Raw genomic sequence first — 23,101 nt, 5'->3', positions numbered from 1 at the left:
CTTTGAGTGTCATATTAAAAATTCAAGTAAAAATACTAGTGACAAACTTGTAGAAATTATGTTTGTTTTGACCAAAAGAAATATTCACTGAAACAGGTCCTATTTTTCTCTCTAAGAGGAGAAGTAATAAGGCGCAATAAAACCTTCTTTAAACTTTTTTTTTTCCCAAATAAAATCACACTTGGGGCAGGAATCTAGCTGTGAGGAGTTGTTTCTCTTTATCCTGAAATCAAAAACTTCTCTTTGATCTCATACCCCCATCTTTCATCATACTACAGGAGTGCCTAAAACGATAAGTAATTCATGTAAGTTGTGTCATAACTTGAAAGGCCTATAAAGTGTCTTTTGTTCTTGAGATTACCAGTAATAAAGCACCGGGTTCGTGCAGCAGTCGTGACATCCGCCTCCAAAGTACGTCAGACTTTTCAGAAAAAAAAATCTATTTAATAACATCCAGACAGGACTGCACACGAGACATTCAATTTGCTGTACTGATGTTCTGTGTTGCCAACACTGCCACGTTCCTACAGACTTGGTTAAAGATTTGCAGAAAGGTTTGTAACCTTGTGGATGGCAGACATGGACAGAAAGATGATTTGCCACCACTGCGATGCCATGATGCAGCCGCCCGTTCTCTTGTAGCCTTTCACAGCACCCATTGATTTCTTTAGGATGGTTTTCAGACAAAGAAAATGAAAACATGCCATGTTTACATCTTCCTTTTCTAAAGGAGGGTAAGGCAAGCCTCCTTTCCTGTCCTGTGGCAGAATCTAAATGTTTGGGGAATTTTACACATACTCAAAGCTCAGACATTTATTTCATATATGCAGTTGAAGCCAATAGATTTTGGATCACTAAATAAACTCACTAAATAGATTGATAGTTAAAAAAAAAAAAAAAAAAACCAAAACAAAAAAAGCAGAACCATTAAAAGTAAATATTTATTTCACAGATCTCTAATATAAATGAGCAGATTGAAATTAAGATCTTTAGTGACCAAGTGACCAGTTCTCACCAGGAATGACCAGGTGTTTTCTTAAATATTTAAGAAACCCGTATATTATTAAATTTACTATAAATATTGATCCTGTAAAGGTATGCATAAAAGTGCCACATAACTAAGGAGCTATTGACTGATTATTACTGTCTGCAAATCTAGTATTCTATTATGAAATCAAATCTAAATCTAGCAAAATTTAAGGTGCTGCTCTCTGGATTCAATTATAATTTTAAGTACTGTATATAGGTCCAGACCTGCCAGACTGTGAATTTTTTCCTATAAAGCAGATGTAAGAGCAGGTATAAACACTTAAAAGTCATGGAACTATTTATATTGTAATTTCAACAGTTCCATTAAGACACGGGTAGCACTAGCTGTTAGGTATTTCTACATCATAATCATTTAGCAATTGGAATAAAGATGTTATTGCAGTTATGCTTTCTATTCACCCCACTTGAAGTCTTAGCAGTCATAGAAACCATCTTAAATCTCTGCCTTGTTGTAATTGTTCATAAGCATAATGAAAAATTTTCTGTGCCACCCAATTCTACCCAGAGCCCTCAGAATAACAGGAGACAGACAGATGAAGTTCTATGCCCTGTTACTTGCCCAGAAAAAGAAAGGCTGCAGAATAACTAACAAGGTAACTGGATACAGAGGTATTTTTATCCCAGAATCTCTAGCTGGATTTGATTTTAGAAAATGAGGAAACTTTAGGTGGGATTTTGGTTTCCTTTTGACTTGACTTAGGAATTAGTGCTTCTGGTTTTGCATATATCTACCATAGCATATAGGTATTTCAGATAATTATGGAAGCAAATGATTTTCAGACTCAAAGACCCACCCAAAGGGAAGGATAAAGTTCAAATGATTCAATGATTCTTTTGCTTTCTTTTCCAGATATTACATTTTCATTTACAATATCATGAAGCAAAGACCTCTCAGGCCAAGGGAGCAGAATATCTCTTTCTGGCTGTCATAAGTCATGAAAGGTCACAAAGTTGACATCTTCCTTGACCACCTGAGTGCTGCATTAATCCCTATGAGAAAAAAATTCTAAAATTCTGTATCCAAACTGAAATGCAGATTTCCCTTTGATCTCAGTGCGATTTTAGACTCTGCTCTCAATCATGGTTGTGGAAGAAATGCTTTTGGACTTCTCCAAAACAATGAGTAGACAGATTTTGTAGCAATATAGAACTTGACAGGCACATAAAAACAATAGGGAAGTGGAGGAGAGAAAAAGACCCTCAAATATGCAGGCACTGGGTCATTTTAGCCAGTGGAGGACAAAACATCATGAGATTTCATGGAGTTGCCAGTGAGTTAATAGGGTTTAAAATTTTTTCCTCACACATTCATACAAAACAGTATACTGCTTTATTTTCCTTTGCAATATCACAACATACTGAGAATAGTAATTTTTAAATGACAAAATATGTTCAATAATATTTAAGTAGATACTTTCTGTTCCAAGATTACTAATTTTCAATTAGTGACTAAAATGGCTTCCAGCTGAGAACCTGACAAAGTTTGAAGCGCTGTTAGTATCTCTAATCTCACCATAATTTCAATTTTTGGTGGGCTATAACATTTCAGCAACATTTACAAGATTAATCTTCCTGGAATTTTCTGTTAGTTATTGTTGGAATTTTCCAGTAGAAAGGAAGTAGGACAGTTTTATTTAAGAAAAGGTCATTAGTGGTACTATCTTCTGGGAGCAGACCTGAAGCGTTATCTTTTCATGTAGTCACACCTGTCTTCCTGCCTCCCCTACCCATGGCTTTTCATGGGTAGAATTAGAATAAGAACCTAGAGAAATAGGTACCTAAGTGCAGTATTTTGCTTGGTTTCCAGTAATGCGTTTGGATCTCATAGTAGGAGCAATAGCAGAATAAAAGCATGACTCTGGTACAAGGGACATCAAAAAGATATTTTGAGACTTAAAAGGCTTTCTCCTGAAATAGGGCATCTTAAAAAAAAATAAAATTATTGCAACTAAATTATATCTGTCATTGTAAACACACACTTCCTTGGTACTATTCCTTGTAAACACTGATTTCTGCTACGTGATGAAAATCTGGGCTTTTATATGAGATGTGTAGATTTATTTACCCTTGGAGATTAGTTGTTCCCTTTTTGGTACTTCACGTGGCAGAGTTGCCTTGAGTGAATTACAGGAAATTGAAAGTACTGAATGTAAGTTTCATGAACAAGAAAAATTATGTCTATAGCACAAACTCTTTTCTAATGAGTGAGAATCAGCTCCTTAAGGTGCAAGGTTGCACGTATGGCCTCATAAAAAAAAAGGAAATAGTTGTTAACAACTAGCCATATAATAAAATATAGTGCGTGATAAAAATAGCATCTACTAGATTTACATTTTAAGTAGCAGAAGATATTAAGTAAACATGAGGAAATGTTGGAAATGTTTTGGGGTTTGTTTTTGTTGTTTGTTTTTTTTTTTCTGAGGGAGATAGAGACTCATAAAAAATCCCAGTAAAATGAAAGCATTACTTCTTTCAAGGAAACAGTCCAAAAGATAATTTTAATAGTCTTTTGATGGTCATAATTTCCTAGTTCATACAAAAAATCAGGCTGATTTCCCCCAAAAAATTCAATTGCTTAATTTAAGCTACTTTGGGGATTTAATTGGAGCCATTTTATTCCCTTTCCTAATAATTGCAACACAATTTGATTTTAATGCATTATCAGAAGGAAGATGAGTTTTTAATCAGCTGTTAGACAGAATATATCTCCAATAATACATAATAAATTGCTCTTTTCCCTGTTTATATAGTGTATATATATATTTTTAAGACTATCTTTTGCAAAGATATAAATGGTTTGGAAAAAGGAACAAAATATGAATTGTTTACATCCTGGCAGTTTGTATTTTGCTCTCTATTTTTACAGATTCTCATTGACAAACCTTTCAAGTCTTCACAGTCGTATGAAGAATTTTTTTCCTTTCTATAAGAGAACAAGATGTTTCTGCTGCAACTAATTACAAACCATTTGCCATTATCTAACATTAGATCAACTAAAACTGAAATTGGTACTTTGCTGATCAGGTAATTGAAGTAAACAGAAACTTCAGAATTTACCTCAATTAGAGCGATTACCTTTTCCATCACTGTCCACCCCAGTATGAAAATGCAGGAAAAACACAAATTATAAAATGGCAGGGCAATACATAGATAATAGGGAACAAAAAATGCACATGAAAAAAAAACTATCAAGCAGTTCAAAGGTTTTATTTATAAATGTAAAAAACAGCTTTGGAGAGAATAAAGATGGTGTAATGCAAAGGCAGTGAATTTCAAGTGCGTGGCATGCATAATTTCTAGGCACACTGACACTGCAAATATGTAAGATATTGCATTTACAATAAGTGTTCCTTTCTAGAATAACAAATCCAACAAAGTCATTCAAAGCTCTAATGCATTAAAGCATACATATGGAAATCTTTTACATTTTTCATACACATTTCAGGCTGAAAAGAGGAAAAACCAATTGGATTTTTTTTTCCATACATGTTTCTTAATATAAAATTTACAAGGCTACACTAAATATTTTTAGAAGAACTGAGTAGGATATTGCATATTAACTAAAAGCTACTCCCCAGACACCACATCCTTGTTAAACAAGGCAGGACTCTTCATGTAGGCCTTTGCAGAATTATTCTCAATGGAAACCTTCTGCTTATTGCAACAGCTGTGCTGAGCATTGTTATCTCAGATAGAGCTGTGGATTGGCACATGAAAGATATACAACACTTTTTTTTGTGAAAATACTTAGCTGACTCTTTCAGAGAATTCTTTCCTTGCTGATTTCTTACGATAAGAGTTTCCCCACGGTCTCTTCTCCTTAAGAGAGGAACTAACTCCAAAGTATAGGAAAATACAGCACATCAGAGGCACATCCTTCTCAGGGATTCTGTGAATCTCCTTAGACACCAGTTTTTGCTAGATGAAGTAAAATGTTCTCATGGAGTATTTGAGGACTCAACAACTTTAATTAGATGGTATCCCATTGAGTAAGATAGGAAGGACTGGCCACAAAACTTTTGGCTTTTAGGCCTTCTGTCCAGTGGAACAATACTATGTTTGCATAAAACAGAGCTAACAAAGTCACTAAGAAAACAGAATTTTATAATAAAGAAACATGACTAAAAGCTGCAAATTAAAACAACTACTTTTTTTCCACAGAATACAGAACCCTATGCAACACAGTCATGTTAATCTATTACTTGCTCAAATTGCACTTCAAAAAGTGTGGCTGTTACTTCCACAGGCATATATAACATGGCAAAGAACAACAAAAACTTCCTAAAATAGTCCCAAAACTTGCTTTAGCAAAAGAAAAAACGTAGAAGAAAGTTATTTTGCATACAGACACAAGGCCCAGTAGAGCTTACTCGTCAGGAAAATTCCAGGCATTTCTGCCCTACTGTGAAACTTCCACGTGTTATGAAACAAGGTAATTTAACTCTGGGCAAATTTCTTTATACAGATCAATAGAGCCAAATACATTTTTAATAAAATCTTACCAACTGCCAGCTCTATCCCTCACTCTGCCAAATGAAGAAATTAAAAATACTGAGTACTACATCTGCTCTTTCTCCTGTCATAGTGTGCCATTCACCGTCTGCAGCAAACACCTATCTTTAGCTTGAAAAAGCATTGAATTATTATTGTGTATTTTGGGAGAAAGAAGAAAAATTTTTTCATGTTTAATGATGTGTCTCAGGGGAATGATTATATAATGCTCAAAAATGTAACCTGGAGGGAAATAATGCCTTTATATCTTATTAGCCTAAGTTCATTACCACAGTAAAAGACCATCTCCTATCCTCAAGCAATACCATATAAGCATCATTTTTCTATTAGTGATCCAAAATCATCTTTAGATCATTAGCAAGATCGTTACTGACTTTTCAGTAGACATACACTTTAGACTCCTTATGAAGCGTTGGGGTTTCCATTCAGGAAAGGTGATAACATACTTACTTTTCTGTCTGGCCAATTGTATTTTGCAAATATTGTGTCATATGTGTCCACAGCTCCATCAGTGATCAACATTATGGCTTGGCTGCAAATGCTTCCTTGTCCTGTGTGATTGAACTGCAAAAGGAAACAATCATTAGAAACAGCACATTCCTGTTAAATGAAGATAGATAGGATCACACTGGATAAACATGGATTTTGTCAAATCTCTAGCATCCTTAGAGGAAGTCGAAAATATTCAGGCTGAAAGCATTTTATCAAAGATATTATGATCTTGGTGAATTGAAAAATAAGAAACATATATAAATATAGTTCTACTAAAATTGAAATGGTATTCCCCTGGTTTTGATAGATGATAAGTATTGATGCATCTATGGGGTTTGCTTTGATTTAAATATCATTTTAAAAGAACAAGTTACACAAAAAGAAGTAATGAATGATGATTTTTCTGCGAAGCACAGGAGATACACAACTCATAGAGAGACATATGACTATTCATAGGGCATTCATTCATATTCACTCAGGATTACATTCTATATGCTATTTTCCTTAAAATATTTATCTGGGAGAACCCAGTTTGTATTTATATATTCGGAGATTCTCCTATCACCCAAAATGAATACATATAAGCAATTCAAGCTGCTGAGGAGCAGTACTTGAGCACAGGTTCTCAGACAGCAATCAGCAATCCTTTGGTGTATGCAAAGAAAGCTTTGTTACACAAATGGAATTTTCTCCTGTCAAAGAGCAAACACGTTGGGCTGAGTCATAATATGAGCTTTGATCTCTTTATTCTGGAGTTGGTGCTCTGACTTTAAGTCCATGTGTCTCCATTTGCTTTGGTTGCAGAATAGGTTCTTGTCTGTGTATTACCTTATACATTCAAGGAACTTTGGTGAAACATCCATCTTTTAGCAAAAAAAAGCAAAGTTGTAAAATTATTTGATTTTTAATTCCTCTGTACTAACACTTTAAAGAAATCTATGAAAAGGTCAATAAATGGGATATTACAAATATTTTCTTGTAGTTTTCATCTACATTATCAAATTCAAGGTCAGACGAGGCCCATTCTATCACCCCTCTCTTGATGCTGAAAAAGCCAAGCAAGAATTACCTTGTCCCACCTCACCAGCCTTGCTGTGCCCCAGAATAGGGTGGTCCCTTTTAAAAAGCAGTACCTATGTTCACAGGTGAATTACTTTGCAGGGAGGCTGACAGGCCCTGCATTCATGAAAAATTATTCACAGTATTCTGGTTTGATTTGGACTAGCAATAGCTCTGTCTTTTGTGCTTTCCACAGTCTATTCACCCTTACTTATTCACTGTTTTTCCAAAACCCTAAAACCCACTTTTTCTAAAAAAGTTCTCCTAAAAATTTCATCTTTATAGAAATGCCAGCAGTACAAAAGGGTAGATGGTGGGTTCCAGAAGTCCTCTGTTTCTTCTGCCTTCACATTTTTGTATCTGAGTAATCACACCCACTTTCAACAACCATTTCTATCACCTGCATCTCTCCTCAAGATCAGCTTCTTTTTTGTCAAAGAGGAAACTCAGCAAACATTAACAGAAACACTCTGTTTAAAGGGCAGCTAATGTGGATTTACAGAGTTAACTGTATTGTGATCACTGCCTGGGTGAAAACTCTTCCCTGTGAAATTTCAAGGCAGTCAGTCCTTAAAATTCTCCAGTCATGACAGGTTTTCCAGTCTTAACCAGAACTATCAAAGTTGGATTCATTCATGGTCTTAGAGCCAGTATTTTCTCATAAAGGTGAAGTTGCTTTGTCTAGGGATATCTTCCTCACATGGACAATATATATTGAAAGTGGCAAGGTATCTTAAAAGAGAAATTAGTGAAGGGGAAATGCCTTTGTATATTTATTTTAAAATACCACTCTGTATGCATCTGCATTATTCTACATAGTTATCTGAATATTTTGAAGAATGAGATTAAATTCAGATACTTTGATGAGTAATATCTTCTCATATTTGTCTAAAACTTTTAATTTTATTGAATAGCAAGAGTGATGAAAGTGTTTTCCATAATAATAACAATGACAAGGGGTTTATGATGAACTACAATTAACTCAGTGATTCATCAGTTAGCAGCAAAAATTTCAATGCATCCTGACATTTACAGCATTTGGTTGTGATTAACAGTCTTTGAAATGTCACAGAATTTTATTTAATTGGCTATGATTTTTTTTAAAGGTAATCACTGCAAAGAGCACGTTTGTCACCAAAAGATTTAATTGCAGTTGTCACATGACACAGTAGGTGCCTAACTACTGTACCAAGCACTTCTGTATTCTTACCCTGTATAATGTACACTGCCTAAATTGATGATTGGAAAGAATTTGGAAGTGGATTTTTAAATGTGCTTTTCAAAGATATCAGTATCAACCATCTTCAAGTCTTGACAACCATAGCAAATACTGAAAAGTAATTGCAAGGCAAAATTGACTGAGTTTAATTAGTGCAACCCCTGAACCGTTCTAAAATCCAACCAGAATCTTAACAGACTATTTGTGTAACACAAAGCTTTCTCTATTTTTTTTCCTTTCCTACACCACCCGCTCCTTCCCCCTCCCCATTCACCCGCTCTTTTTTTTTTTTTTTTTTTAATGTATAAAAGACATCCTTAGTTAACCTATAATTCAAAGAATAGGCTTCTGGCACATAAAGGTCACATCCTGTAGGCAAAGTGGAAAATGGTTTGCTGTAGTCTCCTAAGGGGAGACTTAGCAGCTTTTTCTCTGGCCTAGGCTGCTTAATTGAAGCTCCCAGAGACTTTGCAGATATGCCTATATAAAATGGAAAAGATTTTTGTGCTGGCATTTCTGGAAGTTTATATGAAAGAAAGATTGAACCTATTACACTTCCTTTTTAAGTATAAATAAGAGCAATCAATGCAGCACCTTAAAGAGAGCTGAACACACATGTAGCATAGTCCATCATGGTCTTACAGATCTCTCATTGTGGGTACAATACAGCACATGGGATGTCAGACCCGTTTATTCTCAAAACTATCAGTTTATCTAATGAGATTTTTATACCACATTCATCATTATAACTTCAGTTACCTCACAGATTTTAAACCAAAGCAACAGATCTCATTTCAGATCTCATTCATTCCTGCAGTGTGGGGTTTTTTCAGTTTACATAGATTTGGAGGACTAGCATAGAACATCTCTTGCACTGAGGCATTCATACTGTGCTTCTGGTTCCCAAGACTCTATTTGGTGCCCACAATTTTTAATAAAACCTCTACAAACAGCCTACAGTGTCCTTTGCTTCATGCACCTTTTCCCATTGTCAATTTTGGCATGCACCACATGAAGGCATTAGCTCCACACTGTCTAACTGAACACATGAGCAGTGGGTGGAAAAAGATACTTCTTTTTTCATTTTAGGATTTTATGCCTGGAAAAGAATCAATCAATATTGCCCTTCAAGTTGAATACACAGGAATTAAAACCATTAATTAATCTATGATCACACAGCACAAAGGCAGGCGCACTTGTCAAGTCACACACTTTTGGAGAATATTTGGGTTTGAGCTCTTATTTCCAAGGTACATCCTTCAATCAAAAGACACTTTGATATTTAGTTGAGATTTTTTCATGTTCCAGCAGACTAACACACTTTAATATTTTTTCCTCAAAATAAATGATTATACTTAAGGAAACATTTTAAAACATTTTCACAAATATAAATTCAGTTGAAAAAAGGGAAAACAAGAAGGAGGTGAAAAAGAAAAAAAAGCTGGAAAGTGTGAACTTACTTCATTGAGCATGTTGAAAGCTTCATTTAAAGCAATGTCCAGCATTCCAATTCCTTTTGCAAAAAGTTTGTCAAGGTGTTCCCTGAAATGCTGAAATATGAACAAGGAAGTTTCATTTGTCAGAATGTTGTTACGACAGACATGTCAAGGTCAATGGTTAAGGATTTCTGAATACTTTAGACTTATTTCTTAGACTTAAATGACCACATACACAAATTAAAAAAGCAATTCCCAGTTAATCCTTTTTGTCTCTAAGTAACACTAAACTAAGATTGTGTTAGTACAATAATAAGGCAAAGGCATCACAAGATACCTTTTTGGCTACTTATTCAATCAAATAATTTTGCTTTGATTTTTTGTTTGTTTTCTATTTAGAGATCTTCATGTTTTCTTTTCACTTCATATAGTAATTTTATATAATTTGTAACTATGTTCCCTCTAGGTTTTTAGAGTCTGATACTTAAAAAAAACCAGTTCTCTCTGAAATTTAGCCTTGAGAGTACATAGCTCTAGAAGATGCTAGACTGTAATCATTAGGTCATTGCAGTATAAATGCAGTTTATCAGTGTCAATACTAATATTAGATTTATAAAAAACTATTCTACACAGGAATACAGGCCTATTAATTTGTAAGAAGAAAATGAAGATCTGTGTGGTGGGAAATAGCAGGGGAGGCAGTGTTTTTGTGAAGTGTTATTTCAGTCTTCACAAGTGGCTAAAAAGCACAAAAGCACTACAAAACAGAAAAGGGTATTTCAATCCAGCAAGTAGAGAAAAAAATGTCAGGGCAAGAAATATACCACTGAAATATCAGTTTAAAAAAAAGAATACGTGATTTCAGAATGAGATAAAAGCCACCTGAATTCCACTTTCAATAACTTTCAGAAACCAAACATCTCAAGAAGCAGGAGCCTCCTGCTCTTAGTGACTCAAAAAGCATACTTCACCTTTACAACTTAAAAAGCTCTTTTTAGTAATAAACTGGTTTATCTCAGTCTCTTTCTGCTATCATTTTGGAGCCCTTGTAGACTAATATCTGAATTTCCCAGGGTTTGACTTGGGTATATGTCCAACTGTGTGCACAAACATTCCCGGGGAACTGTATGCTTAATTTCCGTGTGCAAATACCAGAATATGCAATGTCTATTTGTAGACTCATATACCTAATTGACATGCATAATCCTGGTAATTCTGAATGCAAATTAGGCACACAATTATGACAATCAGACATTGATGTCTGATTACAAAATTACAGGGTCAGATCCCCACTGAAGTTGTGTGAGGAAGCACAGAAGTGTGTCAGCTGGGGAGGTGTCTGTGATCATCCAGAAGAATCTGAAAGACATGAGCTGAAGAGAATGAGGATACAAATCCACATGTGCAGGTAAATCAGGATGAAGTCTTCCAGAACTTTAATGAGAAGAAACCCAGGATGGTTTTTATGTCCTTCATATTCTGCGTGTCATGGGACAGTTACTCTTCAAGTAACAGCACATTAAAATCACACCACTGTTGCGTATGGCTTTGGCATAACTGAACAAGAGGATAAATCCATAAACAATTATCCTGATTGAACTTGGAATTTCTCTTATAATGAGGTTGTTGAAAGCATTTTTCGTACAACCTGGTGTATTTCCCTTTTCTAGTCTCACAGTTTAAGGAACAATTGTAAGGATTTGGGATCATACTTGGTCAGATGATTACAGTTTTCATACTTTGGGGATTAGGTAAAATTGCGTCTCAAAATATGGTAGCAACTCACGTTTTGCTCTTTTCTCAGTTTCCTACTTTTGATTTACTAGGATTTAAAAGTTACTGAATTTAAATAATTCAAGTTAAGAAATTTATTTCAGCAAATCTGTGCTTGAGAGTTGACACATATTCAGAGCACCTTTCATGATTCAGAACACAGGAGAAGTTAGGGAGGTAGAGGGGGCAATCTGAATGCAGGCAAGAATTTGATTTTGATTTTCCTTTCCTGATTTCAGGTCATTGCAGGCAATTTAAAAACTCTTCCAAGATGAAGGCCAGAAAACTGTGAAACTGAATTTTTCCTTCATGGCAGAAGCTATCAAACTTGTAGCCAAAATGAGACACTGATTTATCTAGCCCACAGAAAACCTGAAGAATAATTTACTAATTTGGTGGCAATTCTCAGGAAATTTCAAGGCAACTCCTTTTACTGATCTCTTATCTTAGAGGCTGTTCTAATGGCCTCACAAGGTTTATTGAGATTAGAAAATGATCACAAGGTAACAAATTTTTATATTCTGGAAGCAAATGGAAAGTGGTCACCCTCCAAGCAAACAACAGAGTTCAGTGTCTGAACAACCATCAGGGAAATTCTTCGGCCTCCTTTACAGTAATATAGGAATACCCCATAACCCTCAAAGTTTTATCCTTTCCAAACAAGAAAAAAAAAAAAAAAAAGGAAAAAACCAAAGTGCAGCCATCTTCATTTGACATCTGAGGAAACAAACACATCTGAAAGCAGGTAATGATACATTAACACAGAGAACCAAGTTTCAATTCTCCAATGCCAGGTAAGAGCTGTAACAATCAGCCCATCTCAGACAAACACAAAAAAAATCACAGAAGCTGTCAGCTAAGGCAATCCCAAATGCCTGGCACCCATGTTTACTGTAGCAAACATCTGCAGAATTATACCAATGATTTTTTTCCCCAGCATCATGACAAAGCTTGTCACAACAGTGAGCTTGGCTCACCTTTTAATTGGCACACAGTCCACAAGACCTCACAGGGTGTTTTAATGCATTTTAACATGAGAACACTACCTAAATCCACACAAATAGAGATATATCACTCAATAAGTTGAGCTTGCTATGATTTATAGAAGATCCCTCTCCTGGATGTCCTGGAAACCTGTTTCCCTTTATATTATATCTCTCTGGCACTGACAAAATAGAAGGAAACCAATAGCAAGTTTACTGTTGTAAAGTGACCAAATCAAGTCCCCATCTCCACTCTTCCCACTTAGCTAGAAAAAAAGAATCCATTTTAAAAATTACTGGTTTTTGCTTTAGGGCTTCAGAATTAGTTAATTGAGTTTAATTTTTTTACAAACAACAAAGTTTTATTTCATTCTTGTTAAGCCAATATGCCACACAGGAGTCCCAGTACCCTGCACAAACATTTTATTAGAACCTACTTATGTTTACTGAAAATAAGGTATCACTTATGATGAGTAGGAATATGCAAATTAGACGGGGCACAGGACCATGGATTCAAGCCAATGAATAAAGCATTTTCCACTGGTTCCAAAAAGGAAGAGTTCACAACAAATACATGCAGCAGAGGTTATACAGTTACACTGGAAAAGCATGATATTCACTATTAGTTGTCTGACAAGGTTAAGCTTCCTACAGAAAAGCATCATTAATGGGTTCAGCATTCCTCTAGGTTTCCTTGTCAGCTTTACTGCAAGTCTTGGCTGCTTCTAGAATCACTTCCCTTGCCTATCCACACTTGCTGTAACTCCAAATGGTCCTGGGACGTACTTGGCAAAGATTTATCAGATTTGTGAAGATGGACTACATCAGCACACAAACGAGGAAAGAAAAAGCAGCAATCAGAAGGCCTGTGTGAGGTGGGAGAGTGATGTTCACTTGTGTGTCATGGGAAAGTTTACCCACACGTACTGACAGATAAATGTAAACGTAAAATGCATTTAGGCATCCCCCCCCCCCCCCCCTTCCAAACCCTTTGTCAGGACATTTAGAGGTTAGCTTTCTGGTGATGATTATCCAACCCCCAACACGTTGTGTTGGAAAAGGGGGTTTTCTGGGAAAAAAATCATCATAAAAACAATGCTGAACAAAGAGCCCAAGATTCAATATACTCAGATTAAAACCAATTTCTTCTTAAGTAAATTAGTTACTGCAATAGAAAATGTCAGACCAAATTTCAGTGGTCAGGGGCTTACTGAAAATTTTGAGGGTCTATAACAGCTTGACAGTTTTAAAATAAGAGTAGACTTCAGTAAGACTTTACTATTTTGGGGTTTTTAACAGCTAAGCAATGCAATTGAATTTTTTTTTTGAGATCTGACAGAGATGGATAGATAAATACGCAAAAGTAATTTGCTTAAATAAAATTCAATATGTAAAATTTGTATTTACCAACCTCTAACTGGCAATTTCACTCAGCTTCTTTGCTGAATCAGTCTTCTGGTTATTTAATTTCTGGTAATTGCATAGAAAAATAAAAGCTTTTTGGAAGTTATACTCTACATCTGTCTATTTCTGTCATACGAATTTACACTGGGATAAGTTCTTGATTTAGTTTGGAGTTACTGTGCCTATCTGTGCATCTAGAAGATGATATATTTCATCTGGAAACATTTACAGAGAAATGTCCTCAACCCATATATAGCACATTAAAAAAACATATAAAAGAGGAATGTATATTGTAATATTGTTACTTCAGATCTGGAGTTACATTAAATCAGATTGTCATCCGATTCCTTCGGGGTAGGTAAATTGTAACATGGAGTTTCTCAAAGATGAAAACCTCTTGGCCCAAGAAAACTGGTATTAAAATAGGCAGTTCCACATGTTTGTAATTTGTGGAGAAAGTGCAGACGGTGACAGAATAGTGTCTGAACTATTTCCCACTCTTTTTTAAATTTGTGTATAGCAAATTGATACACTTCAAGGTAGCAGCTGTTTAACTCTAATGCCAAATTATAAAATAGTCTGGTAAAATTCAAATATACCTTGCATATTCTATATTATTAAACCTCATTTAGGATCACAGATTAATTTCAACCTCAGTTATGCTACCCAATGTAATTACAGATTTAAATTTTGTGATAAACGAAACTTAAAGCTAGTTCCGTGAATTAGGGATAGCTTAAAATATCCACACATCTAAACTGAACTTCCCTGCAGGTATGTGCCAACACAAAAATTTACGGCAATTGCTAGGCTGTAAAAACTTTTAGAAATAAGTGGAGACACTGTGACACCTGCCATATCACCTGACAATATAATTATTCCTAAAACAAACTACTGTATTCTTCTATTGTAAAATGAAAGCTGAAACACTGTGTCTTGGAAAAAATCTAGTACTGGGATGCTTACTGTGTATCTTAGTAAAACTGGCGGCACATATATTAACACCACTCACATCACTGTCATATTTGAAGCTGTAACTTTGTCTTTTATAAATACATCAAGCAAACTCCATTGAATAAGTTTTCTGAAAAGAAGAATGTTTTCTGAAGTCGTACCTGACAGAAATTCATGGTTCAATTAGATCTTCATTGCTCTGAAAGCTACAAAAAACAAGCACTTAAAGAATGAGCAGTTTTGCAAAAAAGTAGTAGAACAACTTGCTCAAATCATGTGGAAATGTCTAAACATATTATACAAATTATACTAGCATCTCCTCCTTGTAGGTTGTTGCTAGCAGCAAAAAAAAATAAATGAGGATTTCCAACTCAAGACTGCATTACTTGGCTGTTCTTTAAGCTGGCAGGGAAGAGGTCTAGATGCTTAGAATCATTACTTCTTTCAAAGCATCTCCACACTTTCTTAAAGAAAAGCATGTTACATGCTAGAGATTCAGGGCTGAAAACCTATTTTCTCCAACCTTCTCTCCTTTCCCATCGCAAAAACACATGGATGTGTTAAACTTTAAAATGCTTAATTATCCTAAATGTGTTTGATGTCCCTCAAAAAGCTACTGTAATACTCCAGACATTTATTAGTGCTTTAACAAGGGAGTGGTCTTGATCGAGTAACCCCTAACAGGTATGATGAGGCTTGTTCAAAAAAAATTTCTGCTTTCACTACACCAATCACTATGAAACTTGTACCAGTCTTCAAAACCTTCATTTAGCAAGGCTGAACACTACAAAGGTAAAAGTACTCATGCTATATTTTCTTTTCTGTCTGACTGCTCTCTTTACTTAACAAAACGATGCAGGATCAAGAATCTTTGGATAACTTGAGCTCCATTATCATATAAATTAAGAAGTCTGACTTTTCACTGCTTACTTAAAAATAGCTGTGATAAGAGAGTTCAGTTCAGAGATTCCAGTTGAATCTTAACTCTTAATTTAAGTAAAGATGCAAATGGAATAAAGACTGCACATTCTAGAGGAAAAGCATGCAGTTTCATCAGTAACAACTGAGATGTTATTCCAAGAGAAAGGCGGCTTCCTTCCTCTGTGTGTATTTTGTACAGATTTACTCTAATGTCAGGTACATGTTCTTACCTGAAAGACAGAGAAAAATGAAAGGAGGGGGATGAAACAGGAATTGGCTTCATAATATCTTTCCTGGTGCTTGCAAGAGGAAACTAAGATACATTACTGAAAGGAGAGTGTCACCAAGGAGAGGATATAAGAGAGCTACAATGCTTTAAATGCTTTTTCATACTTTAATGAGAGTGGGTTTTTTTGGTTTTTTTTTTTAGGTGAGTAGTTCCCACACTGTGGTCCAGAAAACAATGGTGAGTGCTCTAGAGCCAATGTGTGGAATTAACACTGTGTTTACAATATTGTTTCCGTCCCAAAAAGAGAAGAGGTGGGGAAGGGATCAAGAGTAAGTGTTTCAATGAGAAAATGTATAAACCAGACAGCTTTTCTTTTTTCCTTGTTTTATAAGACTAATTGAATTTTCTGAAAGTCTGGCGCTGTGGAAGCCCCTTACATTCCCTGAACATTATGGGTAAGAGTTCCTGCAACACATCGCTGAATGTGAAAGAGAGAGCATGTTCATTTGCTACCCGTAATCCCACTGAATATTCAGCACCAACACTACTAAGAAGCACTCATTTCCCAGGCTGCTCTAAGCCCTGAGGCTAAAGCTGTTTCCTGTAGCCTACAAAAAAGATCCTTATTCTCCATTCCCTGAAGATGCTCCCAGGTTTCGCCTTACCTAGATAGGCTGTGCATGGGAACACAGCAGCTCTGGCTATAGCCCAGCTGCCTGAGGCAGGAGGCTGCTGCGGGTGGCAAACTCAGGATCCACTCATGCCTGAGCCTTGGAAAGCCAAGGCTGTGGCTGGGCAGGGGCTCGGGATGAGCAGGGCAGCCTCTTGTGCTGGCACCACAGAACCCTTTCAGCAGGAGCAAACATCACACTCATCTCTCCCTAAAACAGAGGACCTGGTCTCTCCCCACACCCAGCCATAGCCCAGCTGCCCCAAGCTAGTATAATTTAACCCTATTTATTCTGCTTAGAAGCCTGGTTTGCCCTTTAGCTCACTACAAAAGAAGTGCAAGTGATAAGGATAGCTAATCTTCTGGATTCTCTGCTTCTTTGTTTTGTTAAAGTCTAGAGATTAAACGCAATCCAAAGAATGACATTTATCATGTTTAAGTAATACCCTCAGAGTGGAAAGATTCCATTTGAAAACATCTGAGCCCTGCAGAAAGACACCAAAGTAGCTCTCCAATAAATACTTTCAAGAAAAATATAGACTGGGGTACTGACCCTGTGAGAGCAATTGTTATGGAGAGTTATGGAGACAGCTGCTTTCCTCATGAGAATAAAAGCTCCAAATATCTCAAAGTAATTTCTTATCTCTGCTTCTAAGAACTGTCTTTATTTGGTACAAGTGATGTCAGATGAACCTAGCAAGATGCAGTTAGAAAGAACTGGGGTATGCATCCGCGTACATCATGTATGTTTTTTCCTTAATGGTCATTTAATGGGATTTTTTATATTGACACTCATGTATTATGGTTAAAAAAAAAAAAAAGAGAGAGAGAAATATACTCCCAAAATGGCAAAATGGTAAAGATTCAAGTTTATTCAGTATAAACTGATAGTTTGGTAAAGCTGGTTCCATGCATGTTTCCAGCCACAACACTACATTAAGTGATAGGTGTCTTAAGAAAGGTCAGGATTATGAATAGAAACATAAGAGTGGTAGAGTGAACAGTTAAAAACTCAGTCCCTGCAATCATCAGCATCATACATCTCCTCTTTCCACATAAAAGAAAACGATAGCAATATAGAATACCATTAGAGTAAATTTTAATTGTTTCTATTCAAAGTTATAATTTGGGAATAGATATTTCCCAGCCAAAGAAAAAAAGCATTCTAACTTTTTTTGAATGCTTGTGTTTGTTTTATTGCTAATCAAGCTTATACTGGTAGCAACAGATGTGGTCATCCTTGCTCCCATTTAACTGAGGTGAACACTTGACATGAAAATGAAGTATAGAAAGCTCTGAACCAAGAATATAGCTACTTTTTCAGACCTATGTTGGAATTCAAAAAAATCAGGCATGTGTAGACATATGTAAACTGAAACAATAGATTATATCAAAACTTTGCCTGTCAATCTCCTGCTCTACTTTACCAGTACAGAAACATGGTCACATGCTGATAATGACTGCTTGGAGAAGCTACAGAACACAGTGTTTGTCTTGATATTTTTCTTGGGTTTTTTATCATTTAAAAAAAAAAGAAAAGAAAAAGTTATTATTAACAGTGAATGTGCAAAGGAGTATTTCCCTTGTAAGAATGGTTGAGAAAGTGTAATTTTGTCTACTTTTTTTATGATATTACAATGGACCCATGGCAATTACAGAAATTAAATTAACTACAGGAGAAGTCTGGTGTATCTGTGAGACTCACAGAAATAAATGTTATAACCCAAATGGTTGAATACTTATGATGAGTTCCAAAAACCGCTAAATTCTCTGGACAACTTTTGGAATGTGCACACAAACAGCATTTTAAGACATCTTTTTTCTGTGGGCCTGGCCAAAAAACTATGAATTCAAAAGAAACTTTTCCAATTGATTCAGTGAGTTTTTGATGAGGCTCCCAGGTAAATTTGCTGTGTCAGTACAGTCAAATCACACAGTATCACATCTTAGAACAGTATCAGATATTTCAGAAGGCTGCTTTTAACTGAGTTCAGGACCATGATAACTGAATTACTCATGTAGGATTAAGTGGCTGCCCGCCTCCTTGGACAATCTTTGCTTTGTACTCTGAGCTATATTCAGGACAATGGAACTTTTGTGCCTTCTAGTGTTTAGGCGGATAAATTTTTAACCTCATTACAGTATCTAGAAAAATGATATAAGAACATAAAAGCTCACATATAAGAAAGAAATGAAGATTGGCAAAGTCATGGTATATACGAATGCACCAAATTATTACATGCTATTTATCTCAAGTTTTTTCTCCAGTTCTGGCCTTTCAAGGAAAGAACATTAACTAGCTCACTTATATGAATAACTAGAAAAAAGGTAATATTTAATTATTTCCCCAAATTTTGCATATATTATTCAATTTATAGACAAAGTACAAAATTACTCTGTAAATAAATAAATAAAATCATTTCGTTAACCAGAAATTATATCAATGTTTATTCTGAAAAACAGAATATGAACTTCTACTTAACTATTTTGAAAAATTGAGCACTGTTCATAAAATCTGAGCATCATCTGGGTGACATAAAAACTTTCTGATCAATTAAATTAAAACAAATCTGACATTAAGTAACATATGGATGTGGGGTAATCTGCATTTTGATCAGTTGCAGAATGATGGAAAGGTTAACTGTGGGATTAATTCCAGACAGGACATCTGGACAATACATTTGAATCTTCAGATCTGCATCTAGAACTTGCACAGATTTCATGTGGCTCATTTGATGCACCCACAATAAAGTGCTCATTTAGAAAATCACAATTCACAAATAAGGGACTTCAACAGCAAATTATTAAAAACCATTCATGCCCACATAGCAACCAAATGATATTTAGATATCTACAGTGGTAAATATCAAGTATATCAAAGAAGCAGCCCATGAAGAATAATTTCTGTAGGACATAGATAAAATGCAAAGAACTCTTGGGAGTAATACAGTGGAGTAAAGGTCAGCATAACAAGATCAGAAATAATTTTGTCTTGGTAAACATACAGAGACCGAGCACTGACACACTTCAAAGTGTGTTTTCAGAGCTGGATTTTCCACTTCCTGTAAGAGATCGTTGACCACGTGAGCACAAATGAACTATCACACTGGGTGTTAAGCAGAATTCAGGGCTGAGCTGAAACTCCTCTGATTGCCTTCAGTAAAAACAGAGAACTACTTAAGGAAAGACATATGACTGCTGCCCTCTCCATCCACAGGCAAGACTCAGGGCAGATGGAGAAACCACTTTAAGAAGAGAGGAAGCCTTAGCAAGGAGGAAGCTCTACAATAACAGAGGTGGCTTTCCCTCTACAAGAATCCCTCTACAGGTCTTTCCCTCTACAAGAATCATGGGGCTGTTCAACCACCTTATTTCATAACAGCATAAACAATCTTACCTCAGCTCCTAAAGAGTGTTAGAGCAATGCCTGCACAGAACCACTGCAGAAAACTGTCAGGCAATAAACTAAACTTCACACTGCAGATTCATACCACATTTTCTCTTCAAATAAAATTTGCACTGTAGTCACTGTAATGAGTGTTTTTCCCTAAAAAATTCCAGCAGGATGTAACTAATCTGAACATTTTCACAAAATGTTCTCAAATGAGTGCATTATTACATTGACAGACCTGTCTGGAACGTTAAATTCTTCTTTCTTGTAGTATTACATTAGCTTGGATATTTTGTTTCAACTTCCATGTTACTTTAAGAATGCAATCTCTTCCTCAGTAATTTTTGTTAACAGAATCATGGTTCAATTTAAAGTGGTTGAAATATTTTACTTAAAATAATGACCAAACTTTATTAACAGTTAATAACTAATTAGTATATTTTCAATGACTCCTGCAATTTTCCATTAAGTTTATTCAACCAAATTGACTAGGAGATTATTTCTTTCTTTCTACTGAGTCACATAAAATTCCTTTGAACCGGCATGAGTAGAATAATTAATAAATTTTAATAATGGAATGCATTGTACTAGGAAAAGATCATTATAGCACATTGTTACCCACTGCATCCCAGCTCTCCACTGTTTTGTAACTTTCATTCCTTACCTCTTTGTTGGCTCTGTCTGCTTGAACTAATGTTCCATTCAGGCACGGCTCTACGTAGTGGAGTTCTTCATTATACTACAGAGAGAAATACAAAGTATGATGAAAAATTTAATTAAAACTTGGAAGATACAAGTCAATTTAATGACTTAGAACTCCAGTGAATGAAACATGCACAGAAAGCAAGAACAAAAGGATTTTGTTCATTTTTAAGAACTAGCGGTGGTATTTCTTTTCCTTTTACATGATTCTTAATTTTTCAGAGGTTTAAACTCCTAAAGGAGCACTGAATGGATGCCAAAACTCAGGTGGATTTAAGGGTACTATATACAACTAGCTGGCAAAAATATCTCTCAAATTGAAATCTGGATAGTATTAAGATATCATATTTCATACATCACAAACAGAACTCCCAATTCTTTGCTAGGTATAAAAATATTCCTGACAAATATTTGTGGCACTGTATAACATTTTAAAAGGTTACTACCGGAACACCTATACCAAAAAAACCTGTAAGTTGAATCAATCCTGTAAATGACTGACAATTTTCAAAATTTCAGTCAAGCAGAGTGGCTATTATACACAGTCATGAATATGTGACAGATCTTGAAGGAATTATCTGTTTTGCTCACAAGGTGTAGGTTAGACTGCCCAGTCCTACATTCAGAAGCATCCTAAGCATTAAAAACAATGAAGTCTAACCTGCAGTCAGTAGAACTTGAACACTAATGGATGATTGATTGAAATTTGGACTTGCTTAAATCTCTTAAACCTTTCAATACAGGTCATATTAATAAAGCAGTACCTTCAACAAATCGTTGTCTAGATAGAGCCTTAACTTGATTCTTTCTCCTGCTAATTTATTCCACTTTAGAAGCAGATAACTTTACAAGTTATCACAGATCAAATTGTGAGGTCTTTGCATCTAGGCTTTAGGTGGTTTCACCCTTCCATAAAGGATTAAGTGAATCAGAACACCCACAGTAAACAACACAAAAACAACCAGGGTAAACATTTCATTTAATTAATGTAAGCATTTACTCCTTTCTTCCTCCACCTCAGTGGGAATAAGGAAAGCCCTACAACAAATGACTCATAAAAAAAAGCTTAGACAGGGGTCTCTGTCACTGTGAATTCTCACTGTCTCTCTCTGCCTGTAGCTCCAAATTTGCTCTACTCTCCTCAATTTAACACCACGCCTTTCTCTACACCACAGACTCCTGCAACCTGATCCACTTTGGACACCTGTCGTCACCATTCATTCCAGCAGTGCACCACTCAACACATTCATCACCACATAATTACTCTTGCATAGGGAAGAGTATTTAATTTGAACTGCATGAAGTTATTCTTGAGGCACTCTGCCAGACTCAGTCCTCAGCTACAAGGGAATAAAAATCCAGAGTAACTTACTATTGCTGGATATACAGATGATTTATATCAGCATCAACATAGGAACTGTTTATATAGAAACAAGCAAAAATGCTTGAAAGATATTTACACAATTTCTGCAGCAGATTTGCAAGCTTGCCTAATTATTTTATTGCTATCAATGTTATTTCAATATATGAGAGCAAGTGGACTTTAGTACTGTTCCAAAGGTTACACAAAATACAAGGCAAAGGCTTCTAGAACAGTTTAGAGTCACTGAGAGTCTCATGTGCATCTCAGTCTCATAACAGTTTATTGATCTGACAAATGTTGCACTTTCCCCTGTAGTTTCTCTCTTCAGACTGCTTTCCAATCTATCTCCTGAGAGTCATTGCAAAATAATAATGCCAAATCTACACAGCATCTCTTATTATAGTCCAAAGTCAAGACCCTACTCCATTCTATTTTAAAAAATAAAATACTGAAAATCTGTACCAGACTCTGGTAGACCAGCCCCTACTCCCAAGGTTTTTCCTGTTCGTACACAGGTTTTTCTCGATATGTTTTTTAGTCAAGATACTTTCCAGTTAAGCCTGTTCTTAGCTTGGTTTCTATAGCTGTCACTGAAAACCACAAGAGCATGCATCCCTATCTTTATATGATAGCAGGCACAGTGTCTGCAACTGGCCAACGTGCAGTAAAATGCTAAAGCCTACGTGTCTCAGACAATGTCTCAAACACCTGTGTGAAAGTAAACTCAAGGTTTCCTAATGTTTCAGTACCACCACATTTTTTTAAAGGTCTACCACCACCAGCAAAGAGATGAAACAACTTCCTACTCTATCAGACCTTGCATCTAAATAGCTGTAATTTCTGTCCACTAGATTTCTGTAAGGTTTAACTGCTATTTTGAGTAACTCATGCCATCAGGCTCTTCACAGACACTGCAGCTGCATCACAAGCCAGAGAGATTCCC

The 23,101-nt window shown here is 35.7% G+C and overlaps 1 protein-coding gene across 6 annotated transcripts in view; it reads right to left on the bottom strand.

The window, feature by feature from the left end:
* CACNA2D3 (calcium voltage-gated channel auxiliary subunit alpha2delta 3) overlaps window positions 1-23,101 on the bottom strand; it is a 395,280-nt gene that overhangs the window by 189,114 nt on the left and 183,065 nt on the right. For all 6 annotated transcript variants that reach the window (XR_006014815.1, XM_042020563.1, XM_042020540.1 and 3 more), the window contains exons 9-11: window positions 20,758-20,832; window positions 9,793-9,882; window positions 6,013-6,126 (exon numbers count right to left, since the gene is read on the bottom strand). Coding sequence is in view for 5 of the 6 variants with exons in the window: in XM_042020563.1 (XP_041876497.1) it covers window positions 6,013-6,126; window positions 9,793-9,882; window positions 20,758-20,832 (279 nt within the window). In the remaining variant the exon portion in view is untranslated. The remainder of the gene's footprint in view (window positions 1-6,012; window positions 6,127-9,792; window positions 9,883-20,757; window positions 20,833-23,101) is intronic.

The sequence above is a fragment of the Corvus kubaryi genome, unplaced genomic scaffold (assembly GCF_017639235.1).
Source record: "Corvus kubaryi isolate FWS band 111438036 unplaced genomic scaffold, C.kubaryi_AGA036_p1.0 124, whole genome shotgun sequence".
Taxonomy (NCBI): domain Eukaryota; kingdom Metazoa; phylum Chordata; class Aves; order Passeriformes; family Corvidae; genus Corvus; species Corvus kubaryi.
Note: the sequence above shows the minus strand (reverse complement) of the source record. Positions and strands in the feature narration are given on the sequence as shown.